We start from the raw sequence: 18,262 nt of genomic DNA, 5'->3' as shown, positions 1-18,262 counted from the left end.
TACCTGAATTCCTGTCTATCTTGAATTGTAGCATAGTTAACTGTTTTACATACATTGCTATGGCCACAACGCATTGTCCTTCCCACTGCCACCTCCACCACAGAGGCAAGAATACTGGCGTGAGCAAGTTCCCCCCCCCCCCCCCCCCCCCCCCCGGATGATGAAGCACCAGCCCATTTGGACAGTGTGTCAGAGGAGCCAGCTGCTGGTGGCTTGTGTGGCAGTGCATTGTGTCAACTCATGGGAGACGTGCGCTTAAGAGCAGTCTCACATCTCCTGGTGTCTAGGCTGGCGAGGCTCCCATCTGCTTCCTGCATCCCCTCTCCAGGCCAATTTGTGGATTAGATAAAGCTGACACCTTTCAAACCATTTTAAATTAGACTTCCACCTTCTGCCTCCCTCTTTTCCCACCCCATCCCAGTAGAAGGAAAGTTAAGTATAGTTGCATGAGGCCTGTATCTTAACCAGTGCAGGATGGGAATAGTGGAAGTTTTAATGTTAAGGTCTGAGCTTTATTACCGTGGTTTGGAGTTATTCTGTTTTAGTTCCCAAGAAATTCCAACCCCTCCTCTGGTAGGGGAGGTGTGTGCGACTCTCTATATCTCTGGCATGTCTTAGGAGGTATACGTTGCTTAAGGAAATAAAAAGAATCCAGAACATGTTTACACGAACTAATCTCAAATAGAATAGAACTGTCAATGGTACAGCACATGTGTCCATCAAGTTGCAGCACAGGCACAACGGGATAAGGATCCTAATAATTCTTTAAAAGCCTTAAGTATAAAACTATGCTACAGCATATACTGAGGTCAGAGAGAAAATGCTAAAAAGTTAGACCCAAAGCTGCATTAACCAACACCCAAGTCATTCCACCTATGAGGCTTTATTAACCCCTGCTGCTGAACTGCACCTCCAGGTTGCAGTAGGGCCACTAGTGGGAACATTTCTGCCCTGGCAAGGAGGACCTGGGACAAGTGAACCTAATAAGTTTGTTTCAGTCTCTACTGTGCTGTGCAGATGGGGGAAGAGTGGGCGTGTTCCTGGGGATAGCAGTGGAAGCAGATTGAAGTAAGGGGCAATCGGCTACAAATAACCACTTTGTTAAATAAAGGACTGTGCTCTAAATTCAGTAAAGCCATTGGATTCCACTTCAATGACTGCATGTTGTCTTAGGTGTTCAGGATGTGGTGAAACTCTCAAGACCCCAGCATGAAAAGAACTACACAAGTGTGATGTTTAATTCAGTGCGAAAATGGACGCACAAAACCCAGCCAAATGGGAAGGGGAGATATGAAATTCTAATAACTTGTGCTGAATTGGGATAATCTTGCTGCGGCTCTGTTACAGTACCTACCAAAGTCAGGGCAGGTCTCTGTGTGTATGGGTTACCTTTTTGACCTCAGCCCTTTATGTTCTTGTAGGATAAGAAGGAAGATCGCCCGACAGTTGTCCTGGGCCTCACCCTTAAAGGAATTCACATCTATCAGGTAACAGAATGAAATGAAAGCTGTTGATGTACCATTAACTCCATCTAGCCCTCAGCACCCCCTTCTCCCTGTCTCCTTTATGTTCACCAGACTCTGTATTTCACATTCTTGATTGCGTGTGAATTCCTTGCAACCCCTCCCCCCTTTATGTCTGCTAGCCCTTGTGTCATTGTGTGTTTGATATGTTGCAGGAGGTGAACCATGTCAGCCAGCTGCTCTACGACTTCCCCTGGTCACACATTGGGAAACTTGCGTTTCTGGTGAGTGTAGCGGAATACGGACCATCTGTCTGGAAGGCAGGCAGCCCGGAATCTGGCAAAGCTGTTGGCTTGCCTGCGTTTCCGTGCCAAGCTTTACTAGTAAAAATAAAAATGTATTGATCTTTGCCACTGACTGAAAACATGCCTCTCCTTGTTGTTCTGGGATCGCTCCTTCTGTTTGTTCAGGGGAAAAAATTTGAGATCCAGCCGGACGGTTTGCCCTCTGCCCGGAAGCTGGTGTACTATACGGGCTGCCCTTTCCGGTCACGGCACTTGCTGCAGCTCCTGAGCAACAGCCACCGTCTCTTTCTGAACATCCAGCCAGTGCTGAAGCAGATCCGAAAGCTGGAGGAGGCTGAAGGTACGTGATGGGGAGCAGACCCCTTTGGGGAGGGGAAAAGAGCCAGGAAGGTAGATGGGTAGGTTTGTTACTGTTACTTCATAGTGGCTTCTTATTTGATAGCCTTCCTGTCATGAAAGTGAAGATGGTGAGAGGAAGGAGAGGGGATCAGGTTTGGTCCCATTGGTTAGCATGAAATGGTTATGACCCCCACTGCAGGACTTGGGTTTTCTCTTATTAGAGACTGTGTTCAGGAAACAAAGGGAGATTTCCTCCTTTCCTGAAGTGAGTGGTGATTCTCGCTCGTTGGCTGCTCAACTCACATAAACTTGTCACCTTGAGATATTTTTGATCTTTAGTAAGTTCTGAAAAAGATTTGAATTGTAGGATCTCCAGTTACTCAAGGTATGCTACAAATCATGGTCACGCTGCTGTATTAAAGGTACCATTTATGAAGGGTTGCTAAATGGTTAATCAATTGCTATAGATTGAGAGTCCAGCCGTTCAGGAGGTTACTTCATAACCATCTGGAACATGTTGCTCATGTTTGTAACATGAGCAACATCATCTAGTATATTTTTAAACATACCCTTAATATATAAATTGTGATTAAAATGGTACGAGCTGTCAATCCTGTGGCTTCCGGGTTTAAGATGATTCCAAGAAGAGTCCAGGAAGCAACTTCTTCCTGTGGTATAGTATTGCTCACTTGGGTTAATTATGGGGAATTTACATCTGTCTCTGAACCAGTGAGCATTGGCTATCCTGAGTCAGGATACAGGGCAAGATGACCCATTGGTCACTTCTCGTATGGTCCTTTTCAGTGTTCCGTTTTTTGTGTTAACTGTTAATCACAATTACCGTGTGTAAAGGAGGTCACTGAGGAATATGGGCTCCAATCAGTGGCATGTGACCGTCATCCGCTAAAGAATGCTGTTAGAACACTAACACAATGCATGTGGGCAGGGTATTCTACGACTGCCATTATGGAGGTTTTGCACCTTCCTCTGTGGTATCTGGTGCTGACCACTGTACCAGACAGGATATTGGGCATGATGGACCATTGGTCTCAACCCAGTCTGGCAAATCTTGTAATATTTGTGAAAACAAAATGCAGCAGGTTTGGAAATACATAAATGTCAGGAGTCAAAGTGGGCTCTATTTGTGACACACACATACGTGTGCGCGCGCGCACACACACTTTTCTGATAGTTCTTTCCCATTCCCTTCTGGATTATTTAGGACTCGATCCTGTGAGGTGCTGAGCACCAACTCCCATTGACTTTAATGGGAGTTCAGTGCATACATAAAAATTCCGTTTCTTTTACAGATGTCAAGTCCTATCCACACAAGAAAATTGACCCATTGCTGATAATGACTGAGCAGTAAGTTCCCCCAGGACTAATGTTTTGAAAATAGCATTTAAACACCTTTGAACACCAATACAGGAGGACCCCTGCGGACAACTGTTTTCAGTCGTGGGTCAGTTTCCTAGTGCAGATGGGCTCAATCTTGCCACCACTGAAGTAATTGGGAGTTTTGCTTTTTAAAAGCATGGGAGCAGGATCAGTCCCTAAACTACTAAGTGCTTGGACATACAGAACCTACTTTCTTGGCCTGCCACACAAGCTACCTTATTCACCAAAATACTTCGCACATTGTCTTAATTTAGTGAGACATTTTCAGCTCCACAGAACTTATAACTGGTTATTGTTTTTCATTTTAAGAATGATCATTGCAGGTTGCCTAGGTAACATAGCTCTCAACCACAATGTGTCTGTTTTACTCCACACCTGGGGTGAATCTCACCCTGTCTGGCTGCTCTAATTCACCAGATCTTAGCTAAGATGTAAATTATGCATCTCAGAAATAATAGTGTTAATAGCCAGCTGGGTGTCCCCTAATCCATCAGAATACACAGTATATAAAAATGTGGTACTATTTTTGCTTCTGTTGGTTTTTAATACCTAATGTATGATTCTTCTTCCCCGCCTCATGTTCTTGGTGCTCTGCTGATTTACAATCATTTGGATTAATATTTGCTGTCTGTAAATAAGTTCAAATGTCCATTAAATGGGGACAATGATACTAACACACCCTTACAAGCCTAGGGGCTATGTAAGTGCTAAGTATTATGAATTTAAAAGTATTAATTCTGAATGACTGAACACATGGCTAACTGGAGGGGATGACACTTCAGAATGTTAAATATGCAGTCACTGTTACACAACTTTGTTTTTTTTAGATTAAAAAAAGTAATCCTCAACTTAACTTTGCAAGCCCTCTCTCAGTGGAGCCACAAAATCTAAATCAAAGTTAATAGCCAGGACTTTCAAAAGGGATGAGTGATTTTTTTTTTAAATTTTTTTTTTTTGGATTCCCAGCTTGACACATTACAGGGCCTGATTTTCAGAGGGGGGAATACTTTTGACTCTCTGAAAATCAGTTACCTTCAAGGTTACTTAAGTTGGGCACCCAAATTCCTGTTCACTGAAGAAGGAAAAAAAAAATTAGCCAGAGTTTGTGCAGCTTCATTAGTTCCTTTTCCCAGCAAAACCTGATAGACCCTTTAAGTTCCCAGCTGTTCCTGATGTCATGAGCAGCTCCTCTCTCCATGTTCAAAAAGAGCTATAGTGGCTCAAAGTCCAATATCTCTGCTTCAGTGGACTTAGCCACTAAAATTCCTCTCAAATGTGGAAACCAGGATTGTTTGAAGGAGTGGGAGGTCTGTTACACCTCACTGTTGAGAAGCAGACTGAATGGCATTGGAGTAGGATGACAAGAGTTTCTAAGGAGACAGATGGGATCTGGGGTGGGAGAGGGACTTTTCTTCAAGTTCTTCCTTTTTTTTATGTTGGCTTGAGAAGAAAAGGTGAGGAGTGTATGGAAGAATGGCCGGGAACAGCTTGCATGGAAAAGAAGAACACTCCTTCCTGGTTTCCCTGTCTCTTTCAGTTTGGTATCTAAAGCAGTAGCCCTGGCAATAATTTCAGTTGCCTAAGGTTAACAGTATGTACAGCCACAGCATAATGACTCCGTCAGCCAGCTAGGCTTGTATTTTAAAATATTGCTGATCTCCTCCTCCTCACGTAAATCCAGTATTGAAAAGTGATTCTGGGAAAAAATCCAAAGAATCCATTTGTCTTGGGATGGGGAGCACTTTGTGGACGCTCATGATCACCCTTATTTATCTTGGCAGTTGAACTGCTTAACACAAACTGAGCATGAGGGTATAAAAATGGGGGGGGGGGGGGGAGAAGGGTACAGTTGCCTGCTTTTAGTCCTTAGGAAAGCTGTGTCATATCCAGAGCTCTAGGCATTAGACAGAGCTCAACATAACGTGGAGAAGACTGAGGTCATGTCACTTAATGATAGGTGGAGCAGGGACATTGTGCATTGCTTGCAAGGAAAAGGCTGAAGTCCTTAAGAATCTGGATGTTAAAGTACACCCAAAAATAAACCAATTCATTGTATAGGATAGCTCCCTTCTCTTCCCACCTCCTAAAGGTTGTTAATAAGGACTTCAGTAGGTTGAGTTCACTTCTGTTGCCCACCAGTAGAAGATGGGATGCAACCCAGGCATCCACCTGGTGGTCTGGTTCAGTTTCACTTTTTTCCTCCTTGTTCCTTTTTCTGCCACAGCCTTGCCCTCTTACTGTTGAGTTTGCTTTCCTCTTTCTTCCACCACAGTTACACAATGGGTGCAATTAAACACTGCACTAAGCACTAGTGACAAGTTTGAGGTGACCGGCATGCCTGAAGGGAGTGGGGGGTGCAGAAGAATGAGATGAGGTGGGGGGGTGGCGGGTAAACCAGCAAAAGGAATGTGATGGTAGCTTACATATGTGTGAGTGCATAAAGGGCTCAGCAGTGACTCACTAAAGAGACTGTCTAAAAAGAAACCTAAAGCTCTGTGGTATGTGGTTCCCAACCCCGCCAGACTTCACAAGTCCTCAGAAGAAGGTGGATTAGAGGTGGCTTTAGCATTCGCTGAGCCCCAAACAGGGGTTGGTGAAAATGGGCCACATGCTGCCTCCCTTTCCCATCCCACTGCCAGGTAGGTAAGTTGTTTTGCTGTCTGATCTTGCTTGCAGAAGTGGGGAGGGGGGAAGAGAAAGTGATTATGCTGGCTCAGGGAGTGAAATCTGCATGGGGACTCCAAAAGCCAGTAAGTCGAGCAGTCATCATCAGTGCTTGGCCCAGGTTCCAAGCTGCACCCAATATCTACTGTTACTTAATCTCTCTGTGCCCCCATTCCCCACCTGTAAAATGCGGGGGATTGCACTTAAACATCCTCACAACACGCTGAGACGTATGATCTGAAGTGTGTGGATACTAGGGTGATGGGGGCTATATAAGTACAATAGGTAGAGGAATGGGAGGCACAGAGAAGATGGTTGAGACTCCCTGGCTTGGGACTGATTGCATATTTGCTCTGCCATAGTTTACAGCAGCCCTGAGGCTGCACTAAAATGTGCCTGCTGACCGTTGCCTTCAGAATAGGTGGAGCTCAGTGTGAGTCCCTTGCTGTCCCTTGCCTCCTGCATGAGAGAGTCTTGCCTAGGCCTAGCTGGGGGTCCACTCCCAAACATCACCACCCTTTCAGGCACTGTGACAGCCTGGTCGGGCAGCAGTCCAGACCAGTTGGGTTGTCAGCATTTGCCCTGCAACTCCGTGCCTTTCAATGCCTTGCTACTGTAGCACCCAGCCTAGGATACTCAGTCAGCAAGTAGTATACAGGTCTCACCCAGCCTTGGTTACAGCCAACAAGGTGACCCCAACTCACTCCCAGCCCCAAACCCTGTGCTCTGCAATGTCCAGCCTTCTCCTGGACAGTTCAGAGAAATAATAAAAATATGTTCTTGTAGAGACACAAAAATACATCACGGTTCATTGACTTAACTGGGGTAAATGCACCCTTTCATTTAAACGCTGCACTGAGTTGGTTTATAGTAAATATAAAAGAAATTTATTAACAAGAGGACATAGGTTAAGAGATGCCAAGTAAAAGCAATAAAGTTAAAAAGGGTCACAAGCAGATAAAATTGTAAAACACACATCTAAAGTCTAGAACTTAATTTAGCAAGGTACAAGCTTTGTTCAAGATGTTTTTTCTCACCTGTATTTATTTCCCAGAGACTTCAAGCACCCTTAGCTGAAGGACCCATCTTTCTCAGCTCACAAGAGTTCTGTTCCCTTGTCTGTCTTGTGATGGATGCCAAAGATTACTTCTCTCCTTACTTACATCTTCCAAAGTTCAATGAACTTGTTTCAAGAGGCAGGATGACCTAATGCTGGTTTCCCCCCATCCCCCTGCTGACTTCTGTGTAAATGGAGCTCCCATTGTTTCTGGTGACACCATGCTTAATTTATGAAGGAGACAGGTAAATAGCTGCCTTCTCTCCTGTCTGGAAGGGAACCTGTTTCTCCCTTTAGTTTTAAAATCTGGGCCCACAATATCATTAAGAATCCACATTTACCCATATAGTATTGTTACATATATTGCACAACATTACTGTCACCAGTATGTCCTTAGCTTTCAGAAAAGACCTCACTCAATAATATTGTATACAGTCGGTTGATTCAACTGCTTATCGCTTGAGGTTCAGCCCCCTGTGTTCATAAATAGTAAACCTTTGAAATGGACTCTTTGAAAAGTAAACCCAAAACCTAGCTTCTCTCGCCTGCTGGGTGCAGATGCCATGCTCCCTTCTCTCCCATTTGTTAGAGAGAGGTTTGCCTCCCCCCTCCTTGTTAGCTTAACGGGTCTGTTTACACAATATGTGAGCATATTCTCCTTCTCTTTCACAGTACTTTGGAAGCAACCCCCAGGTGGGGAAAACACAGTTCCTTTGTCTAAGACAGACCTGTTTACCAACTGCCTGGCATACCTGGTTTAAACACTCTTTAGTAATCATTCCAGCATATGTCCTAACTCTTCATAAAGATTGCAGACATGCATCATGGAAGAATATTAATGATCAGTGAGTTATTAGTTCTCAAATGATACCTCACCCAGCATATTTTGCACAAAGCTTATTATGATAGCATATAGGATGTGACAGGGTGCTTGGTGTCACAGCCACTCAAGCCCTCTCCTCTGGGCTGTGCCAGCTCTCTTTGCCTTGCAAGTTAATAATAGATGCACCCCAGTCCCCGAGCCCCTTTGAAGCATTCCCGTGTGAAACCCAGCCCCTGACACTGGTGAAAGGATTGAGATTTTACTAGAAACAAGAGTGTGATGAAAACAAATGGTAATTTACAATACAAAACAAAATCATAAAATGTGAATATGGGTCTGCACTTAATAGTTACCTTTCTTATCTAATAAAGTAGATTTTCCTCCCCCAAAGTTTGTCTGTTGCAGAGCTGGCTGGCTTCACAGGAATCAGGATCCAGTATTTAATGAGAACACCCCTGTTCCTCAAGATGTCCCTTCAGTGCATGGATCCACAGTGTCTTTCCAAATTCTCTGTTATAAAGAAACAGGTTTTTGTCTTTACTCATAGGAAGGGTGGTCTCCTGTCTGTTTCAGTTGTTCGCAGTTGTCTCCATTGGCTTTCCACTGAAAGTCTTGGAGCAAGGCCAGTCAGTTGAACCTTGCATTGCATCACTGGCTAAACAGGGTGGGGTGACACCTCCCTCCTGCCTGAATGGGCCATCATGAGACATATCCCCTGGTGACTAACTTTTTACTCCCAGCCCATAAAGTAGACATGCAGTATAAATACATAATCCCTTCAGTATTACCCATACAGATATCTTGCAATGACTATGAACCTTGATAGGTTACAAGTTTCTGTAGATACCTTAGATGTTACTCCTTATGGATAACTATCCTGCAAGTCGTGTTTGGTGTCCATGAGCTTGTCAGGTCTGAGGTGAGAGTTGTTTGTGAAGATCAGGGGACTCTTTGCCAAGGAGCCTCTGTGTCACATGCAGTAGTGTTGCAGACCCACCATCTAATCTGTGGATTGATGTAGGAGCTGATGCACATGGGAGGATCTTTGGCTGAGGAGGATCTGTTAACTTGTCAGCTCTTCTGTTCTGCCAGAGTGGTGGAAAGGGGCTGAAGCAAAGAAGAAAATTTGGTCCTTGTTTGTGCTTAATACTGGCCCTGGGGATGGTCTGTTCGGTGTAGAGAGCCAAGCATCTCGCTATCTCTTGTTTGAATGACCCCAGGACCTGCTATAGAAATTTGTGGGGAGGGACCCAATTAAGATATGTTCCCAGTGGGGGCCTAGCCTCATGTTCCCTTTCTTCCATTGCCTACCACTTATACACAGTTCCCTTGTGCCCCTACAATTGCGCCGAACCCACCCATTTCTTTCAGATTATGGGCCCTTCGCCGATCAGCGTGCTGAGACCGCAACAGACCACAGTCCCACATTAAACTCAGGACAGTCTCCCTTCTTGAGGGTCCTACTCCTTACAATGGTTTTCTCTAGAGCAGGAGTCATGGTGAAGAGAATCAATTAAATTAAATCCAAACCGAGGTCCTAAAATTATCTCCAATTGGTTCCTTTTCCCCCTTGCCCCCCGTCTGTAGAGAAGAAGCGTTATCGGGAATCCTACATCAGTGACACTCTGGAGATGGACCTTGACCCCTCGGATAAACACTCCCACAGCAGTGGAAGCAGTGGGGGCAGCCGGAGGAACAATCGACTATCTCGTCAATCAACTGGGAGCCACGGCAGCTCGCACACGTCTGGCATCGAGGCTGATTCGAGGCACAGGATGTCAGTGGAAATGTCAGTGGATGAGCCCTTTGGTATCGAACGGGTTCATCGGAAGGAGAAATCATGCAGCTCGACCGTTAGCTATGGCAGCTCTGGCATTGGCAGTGGTGGCAAAGGGAGAGCTGAAGATGACTCTCAGGATGACGGTAAGGAAGTGGGGGGGGGGGGCATGTGGTGTTTAACAACCTTGGTCCCATGCTGTTGTGCTAGAAGGGAGGAGGTAATGAAACTTCAAATGACTTGGTAGAGCAGAGACCTGACGTTAACCGCTCTTCTGTCTCTTCCAGAGGTTGAGCTGGCAGTGGATGAGCCAGAGGAGGTGCCTGTGGATGAACCTGTAGAGAGAAACCAGTTGGAGGAGGCAGCTAAAGGAGAGTCTGTCAGTTCTCTTGCTTTAGATGCACTTTGCTGTCAAGGTGAGTTGGCTTTCTGTAGTCATTCCGTGCTCCTCTTGAGGTTGTGTGTAGTTTCATGGAGATGTGTATGGCAAGCACAGAATTATCCCGAAGAGATTCCAAGGCAGGCATGCTGGGAATTGACTTTCAGTGTTACAGTTCAGTTATCTCTCTTTGTGGCTTAAGACCAGACTGGAAGCCAGGTCCTATCGAGGTGAAATGCAGGTGTGCTATATTATACGGCAACATAGTCCCTGTCCTCCAGAATGGCCTCTGTTTTTCCCTTACCCATCTCAGATTTTTTTTTTTCCAATTGATTCATGAACATCTCTTCTGTGTGACTTGAAAACGTATGTAAGCCTTTCCAGCAAAGGAATTTACTGATGTACATTGTGAAAGGCAGACGTGTTCAATCACAAATTGTTGAGCTTGGTGAGGTTCTGTGGCCTGTTATGTTAGGCCTCCAGTGATCATAGTGGTCCCTTCTGACCCATGAATCTGTCACATTCCAAGCATTAAAGCCGGGTGAGACTGATGTGAATATGAAACTAGGGAGTTGAAATAGCCCTGATAATGCTGTTTTTCTAATTCAGCCTTTTGGCCTCAGCCCTGAGATTGAAAGACCCATGAGTATTAGTGACTGAAACAACATCTGTGAGTGTCTTTCAAATGAGCTTGGGAGGTGCGTGATATGGGACTAGCTGAACGTTGTAACTGTCTGAGGAGATGTATTGTAAATTGCCTTTTCACATGAACTGCTGTAAATGTTTCAGTGCAAATCTATAATCTGAATTTCAATCTCTTCCTCTGCAGCCCTTAAGCAGAAGCCTCTCCCTGTGGTACAAGTCACACTGCTAAAAATGAGAGGCCAAAGTGTGGAATCCCTTCATCAGGTGAGAGGAAACAGCAGGCTAGTGGATCTGACTGTGGATATTGGGCCAAATTCTGCTCTCCTTTACGCAGCTGTAAATGATTTGTCGGAGGGGCTACTCTGGATTTACACTGGCATAAGTGAGACCAGAAGTTGACCAGTAATTACTACTAGAGATGGGATGAGGAGGCAACATTTGGATCCAAATTATAATGAGAAGGTTTGGAGTGAGCAAGACTGAAATCTTGCAAACTGTCCTTAGATTTAGGCTTCCAAAAAGGAAATAGAAAATAAACCACTTCGAGTTTTGAGTCCAAACCAGAGCCAAGACCGTTTGGGTGATTTTGGATTTGAGAGGCAAACTCAATTTCATCTCCGCTCCTAAAGTTGGAAGAGGTTCAAAGCTGAGGGACTGGTTTTGCTCCATCTGTAATTATTACTGTTTGTTTCATTGTGCTGCTTGTTTGCTGAACATTTCTGTCTACGTTTTCTTTTCCCTGAGTCTCTGAGAAAAAGAAACTATGTATGGCAAAAGAATGTACTGTGTCTTAAGCAATACTGGCTTGCCCTCTGAAAAACCTCTTACATTTAAAAACTTCTCTAAACCTTTTTATATTTCAAAGTGTGGCTATAGTAATAGAAAAAACTTTAATATGACTCTATCATGGGGATCCCCAGTTATTCCCTCCAAGTCCAAATCAAACTTGCTCAGCTAAGAAAATCTGACTACTCCCCCCCTCCCGCCCCCCAAACTGCGAACATACATACGCTCACGCTCTCTCTAAAAAATCAATCTGGGGTCTTTCTGCCTCTTTGGTCAACAGTGATAAATAATCTCCAATTGGAGTTTACCTGTTTTTTATTGATCCATTAGACGAGACCAGAATCCATCTTATTCTTCCAAAACTGTTTTTGGTTCTTCAGGGCAAACCATAGTAAAAACTTATTTCTGCTGTCGAGTTGAACAGAGGTGACTCAGACACACAGGGAGCAGACGTTCCGTAAGATGTGCTGTTTTTACATTAGTCTGTTTCTGACCACACACTGGCAGTGCTTTCCACTGATAATACTCAGTCTATTTTGGCCCCAGATTCAGACACCTTAACAGTTTTTTATAAGAATAGTTCTGATTTAAATATAGGTTTGATAACACATTTCAAGGATCTTTTCTTTCTGATGGCTGCCTCTTTTGCCAGCATATATACGGAATAGTCAATTTGTGACTTTGGGCCTTTTTTCTTATATACAAGGCTGTGTAACTGAATAACTGTATTATCGGTAGGATTTTCGAAAGCACTCTGTGTTTGAATTCTTTTCTCTCAAGGCAGAGCTGGGATGGTCAGCCTGGCATAGCAGAAGAGTTGAGCCAATGCTGAGTGCTTTTGAAAGTGTGTGTGTGTGTGAGAGAGAGAGAAAAATTAAATATATACACAATGTGTGTATATATACACAATAAACATTTCTATCGATACATGTGGACAAAGTTTTATGTCTGCATTGATAAGGTAAGTATATTTTGTTTGAATGCTATATTTCTAGAATTTAATCTTAAAACCAATTTAAGGAATAACTATCAAGAGCCAGGGCTGGTCAGTAATTCCTCAGTAAAGGCCAGGTCACTATTGCTCGTGCTAAATGAATTCTGCCTTTAAATGCTACTGCTGGTACACTGCTCCGATTTTTCCATTTCTGCGTAACGTGTGGATTAATTGTACTTGGCATTTGTGTTAACACTTGGCACAAAGCTCATCAGTTTTTACAGTTGCTTTCTGAACCTTCCTTTTAGCTCATAAAATCTTAGTGGACCCAATCCCAATGTTTTCTAGTGCTTGTTTTTCATATGTAGCCAGAAGCTGACCTCCCCAGCTCTGCCAGGAAGTGCCACTTCAGCCACACTTAACTCCTGTCAGATGCTCCATTCATTGTACTTGACACTGGGGACACAGTGTACAGAGATCAGAATCTGGATGAAATAGAAGGGCAGTTAAGTGAATTCACAATTTCATCATGGTTCACAGCTTCTGCATGTAGACAGTGCCCTTTAGAAAGCTGATGGGGAGGGGTGTGGTTTGAGGGAACAGGAACAGTTTAAGGATGAGCATTAGGAGCCAGCATCCTTAGGCTATGTAATGCTGTGTTTCAGCTCATAGTCACTTCCTCATCTGTGTCTTACTGAACCGTCAGGTGAGACAGCCTAAAGACAGGAGCTGCTCAGACCAGCACAGCCAGAGTTTGGATGACATCCGTCTTTACAAGCATCGGCATCCACCACTAAGCTCCACGTTATCTTCGGACACCTCCCACAGCTACACGTTTGGTTGTGCACTGGAGGATAAGCTGGCCAACTACGGCTGCGTTTATTCAACAGCAGACTGCAAAACCAAGTCCGCCCTCTATGGAAAGAGATCCATGAACTGCTTGTCTCTGGATCTCTTGGGAGAAGACCAGCTGCCGGAGGAGTTTGTAGTGTAGCCAGGTCGGCAAGGTCCTAACCAAGGAGACGGCTCATTAGGGAAATAAAAGCTACTATATATACCTCATCAATGCACGATACATTGCTTTTGTTCTCACAGGTGATTGGTAAATGACTTTTGTACCCTATTAAGGGAGGTATAAGTAGTGCCACAACCCAACAAACCTGACAAAAGTGCAAGTTTATTACAGGGGAGCACTTTAATTAAAAAGAAAAATACTGGCATTGGGATATCTGTCCTCTACCCAGCGCACTGTTAAAATGGACTGCCCCACTAGAACAGACAATTTTTTTGTTTAAAATACCAGTGGACAGTTGGCCCAAAACGTCTAATAAGCTAATAGCACAGAGAGCACATTGAATTGACTTCCCTGAAAAGAACTACGGATTCCACATAGTAGTTTTTTTTTTTGTTTTTTTTTTTCAAGCCACCTACTTCCTGACCTTTTGTGCCCATAATGTTGCACTAATCCAGTGTGTTTGGTCCCCTTAAATTCACTCTACTGAGGCACCGCTGTCAACTGTCTGTTTTCTCCTAGAACATATCTCAGCCCCTGAACAACTGGGATGGACCTTCTGTAGCTCTGTAATATCTAGAACCCTGTCCTGCTCCCTTTGAAATCAGTGGAAGCTTCACTGTTGGCTTCACTAGGAGCAGGATCTGCCCTATTGTGGGTTTGTTTCTAGGTTCCCTCCCCAACCAAGCCAAAAACATACCAGCAATTGTACCACTTTTTTTTTTTTAAACTGCATTTTAGAGCAGCGAAGTGGGAACCACTGGCCACTAACTATTGCTACAAACCTCAACTATTGATCCCTAGATACAGTCTTCATCCTTGTTATTGTTGGAAAATAACAGGATGACTCCGCTGCTTCCGGCAGTTTGGATTTTGAGGAAGTCATGACAAAAGTGCTAATTGGCTAATTGATTGACTTTTCAAGAAAGAAGTATGACTGGCGAAGTTGTCCAAGTATGATCGCATCTACTTGAATCAGGGCACTTTTAAAAAAAACTCAATTCCATATGAATTCACCCTCTGAGTTTTGGAGGCCGAACATGGAGAAATAGATTTCAGAGGATGGCTAAAGTAGTTAATAGTGATGATGCCCATTTTTGGTTTTGATTGGGGCATTCAACTGGTGAAGGGTGACTGTAAGGCACCTGATGATAGATGTTTGTGGTGGTTTCTGTGTCCAAAGGTTATGGTTTGGGGTTTTTTGAGTGCTATGGAGCTGTACCAGTGTTGTGTGAAAGGATACATGCACTGGTACTATATGATAAAAAGGGCTCATATTAGGTCTGGAGATGAAATGCTTTCTGCCTTCATTCACAAAAGTGATGCTATGTTATTTCCCCCCCTTTTTTTCCCACCTGCAGTACTTAGGGGAAAAGGGAGTGACACAACCACCTGTAACCCCATGGCTAGGCTGCATGCTGGCGAAATGGAGAAGAATGATGTAACGAATCAATGTTCCATACATCCTCTCAGCAAAGAATAATTATTTTAGAAAATAAAGCAAAATGTCATCTTGTTGACTTAAAAAATTTGAGCACAGTATCGATCTTGCTGCACTAAAGAGTTGAAAATAGTTGAATCCATGTAAGCTGCAGTCAGACAACAGTTAAAATTGTCACTGCAGTTTTGAAAGTCCGTTTGCTGGGCCTTTTAAGAGGAAGATACTCACTGTGATCCCAGCACAAATGGAAAACTGCATTATATTACCATCTTAGGCAGCAGTCAGTTGGATAGTTGCATTGCAAGTGAACTATTAAAATAACCAAGCCAGAAACTCCCTGATCTCAGTTATGGTACAAGATTTTCATGCAGATAGGTATATCTCACAACAGCAGATGCATCAAACATTGCTCTGTTGAAAATGCCAGTTGTCCTATTGCTTTAGGTGACATTTAACTTACTATACATGAGGCAAGGGTTCTTGGTGTTGTCTTCATTTTTCAGTCATCCTTTGTTATCTTGAGAAGGAAGTGATCTTAAACTTAAGATGCACAAAACCGGCCATGTAGCATGCTCTCAATATGTCATTCTCTCTGACTCAACATATTTTGCTGTATTTATGGTCAGAAAATGTTTAGAAGGTATTTGAGCTGATGGCTGCTTGAGTGCATGAGTAAAAGTGTATTGTACTTGCTGTGTGTATGAGAATCTTCACGGTTGACTGGTAACTCTGGAACTCCATATCTTGGGTCAGTCCATGATGGAGCAAAACTCCCTGTGAAGTCATTGGGAGTCTTGTTGAATTCGATTTCCCCATTCTCAGCACTGTGTCCGTGGGCCAGATCCTGCACCCACCAATGTAATGTCATTGAATACATTCTCTTAGTCGAATAGATGCAATACTGACCCCAATATGTATTTTTTGATAGCGTGTCTTAGCCTATCGGTCACCTGTAACCATGTTTTATTGCACTGGTATTGCTATTATTACTTTGCAATGCTTGAGAATGATTTGTATGATGCTGAATTCATCAGTTTACTTTGACTATCCCAGCAAAGCGCAAAACCCTTCTATATCATACTTCGTTATTTTTACTTTGAGTCTAGACAGTGATAGAGCTTTTAGCTCTTAGTTATCAGCCAAATCCAGCCCCAGTCTGGTAGTGACCAGAAGTTGCAACCATTAGAGGCCTATTGAACAGCATGTAAAATGAGTTGGGGAAAGTGGGTTCAGTCCAGGATCATGCAGACAAGTGACCTCATTCCATGGAGACTGAACTTACCTTTTCACTCCTCAACCTGGAGAGACCACCTCAGAGTTGAGAAATGCTGGTGGGGGTCTGGGGCTGCTTTTGCTGGCCATGCTGTGGGTCTGTTCTATCTACAGAGAGGACTTCAGCCTACAGTGCTGTCACTCTAATGCTAAATTCACTCACCCGTTCTAATGCAATTCCTCCAGGAATCCTTCTATTGTTAAGACTCTCACTTTCAATTATTTTCAATTCTGGAGAGGTGGAGGGTAAAAATCCAGCAAGGTATTTTTCTCTGGAAGTTCTCTGTGGGGGAAAAATTGTATGTGCTGCATGCTCGCTCACTCTTTTTCCATAATAAATTACCTTTAATGTTTGGATATTTGCTATATTCTAATCTAGTGGACTGTCTGAAGTGTTAAGTACTTTTTTTTTAAAGTGCCAGTCTGATCATTGTCACCAAACAGTGAAATTACATTTTTATCCCTGATTTTTGTGCACGTTAGAAACAAACAAAAAAAACCCACAATTCCAGCAAGATTATGTGAAAACGCTCTCTACAATTTTTAAATTATTGCTGCCACTATTTTAAAGTGCTAAGTTTGTGTGTCTGATTTACAAATGAGGTGGAACACCAATGTCTAAAAGTTAAAGTAGTTCTTCCATGTGTATCCATTGAATACAATTGCTGGTTGTGTGTAAATATATGTATATATTTATTTATTTGATGTGGAGAGAACTCTCCAAACTTTGGGCAGTCTTATCCTGTTGGTACATGCGGCTCATATTGATACTGATGTATGCGTATGAAAGGCAGAATGAGAGTGACTCACTCTATATCTTACAAACACTGTGAATATATATATTATGCAGTCTCTTCTGTATTCATGTGACACTACTGTTTTGACTAGTAATGTACTTTGTTGTCTTTAAATCCAGAAGTTCTACTTTATTATTTGTTTTTGGATTAGTTGTGGTAGGGGGTAAAAATAAGCATTTTATCTATGATGTTATGAAACCAGCTGCCAATGTTTGTACAGCTGTAATATACTCATGGTATAAGTCACTCTATATTTTATGGCAAAAGTTTCTCCTTTCCATGAAAGGAACCTTTGTTTTAAATTTAAATATATATAAAAAAATATGTACACTTGTAATAAAGGATGGATAGAAAAACATTTGAATGGATTCACGGTGTAGATGTAAATAACATTCTTTCCAGAGGCATTTGGGTTGAGGAATGTTTTTTGACTTGCTGATGAGGGTTTCCACACTGTATGTATTAAACCAGAGCCCACACAAGTTAAAACTCATTAACCAAATCATTAAAGCAACTGTTTTTATCAGTGGGACTGGCAGGAAGAGAGTAAGTGTGGTTGGTGTGTGTGTGTGTGTGTGGTTTGTTTTTGTTTTGTTTGGTGTTTACAGTGGCAGTGTTTCCAAATCCACCCTTGTCTTGTTTTCAGGGCCCAGTCTAACTCTGATTAAAATCAGTAGAAAGACTGATGGGAATTGAATCAGGGCCTAAATGTACAAATTTGTCTGTGCAAGAGTGAGGTGTTGGTTCTAGGTGATTGTGGATAGGATAGTTGCTGCTGCAGGAATCAGAGCTTCTGGAAGATTCCCAGTGGTGTGAAGACCATCTCCCCATACTGATCACCTTTGGGTAAATCAGCTGCCACCCATCAGAATCGAACTCAAAGTATTTCTAAAGAACCCTCTTTCCCATAGCATCTGGGTGCTGGTGTAGTATCTGCCATGTGTAGGGAAACTGTCTCTTTCCACAGAGCATGAATTGCATTTAATTTTTTTATTACAAAATTTGCATTCTCTCGGAGGACAAAAATAAGTCATTTGAAGAGGTGCCAGTAGCTTAGTGGCTGCTCAAATTTCCTCCTCTTTGAGTGGTTTGCTGTATTAGGTTCTGTCAAGGTTCCTTCCCCACCCTGAACTCTAGGGTACAGATTTGGGGACCTGCATGAAAAACCCC

The 18,262-nt window shown here is 43.1% G+C and overlaps 1 protein-coding gene across 2 annotated transcripts in view; it reads left to right on the top strand.

Annotated features, from left to right (window-relative positions):
- FRMD1 (FERM domain containing 1) overlaps nucleotides 1–17,417 on the top strand; it is a 69,657-nt gene extending 52,240 nt beyond the window's left edge. For both annotated transcript variants that reach the window (XM_007071072.4, XM_043543234.1), the window contains exons 8-14: nucleotides 1,422–1,487; nucleotides 1,679–1,747; nucleotides 1,934–2,108; nucleotides 9,637–9,972; nucleotides 10,114–10,242; nucleotides 11,035–11,114; nucleotides 13,277–17,417. In XM_007071072.4, the coding sequence (XP_007071134.2) occupies nucleotides 1,422–1,487; nucleotides 1,679–1,747; nucleotides 1,934–2,108; nucleotides 9,637–9,972; nucleotides 10,114–10,242; nucleotides 11,035–11,114; nucleotides 13,277–13,564 (1,143 nt within the window). In that variant the 3' untranslated portion in view covers nucleotides 13,565–17,417. The remainder of the gene's footprint in view (nucleotides 1–1,421; nucleotides 1,488–1,678; nucleotides 1,748–1,933; nucleotides 2,109–9,636; nucleotides 9,973–10,113; nucleotides 10,243–11,034; nucleotides 11,115–13,276) is intronic.
- The last annotated feature ends 845 nt before the right edge of the window (nucleotides 17,418–18,262 follow it).

This window comes from Chelonia mydas, chromosome 3 (genome assembly GCF_015237465.2).
Source record: "Chelonia mydas isolate rCheMyd1 chromosome 3, rCheMyd1.pri.v2, whole genome shotgun sequence".
NCBI lineage: Eukaryota > Metazoa > Chordata > Testudines > Cheloniidae > Chelonia > Chelonia mydas.
The sequence above is the reverse complement of the archived record's forward strand: the minus strand, read 5'-3'. Positions and strand labels throughout refer to the sequence as shown.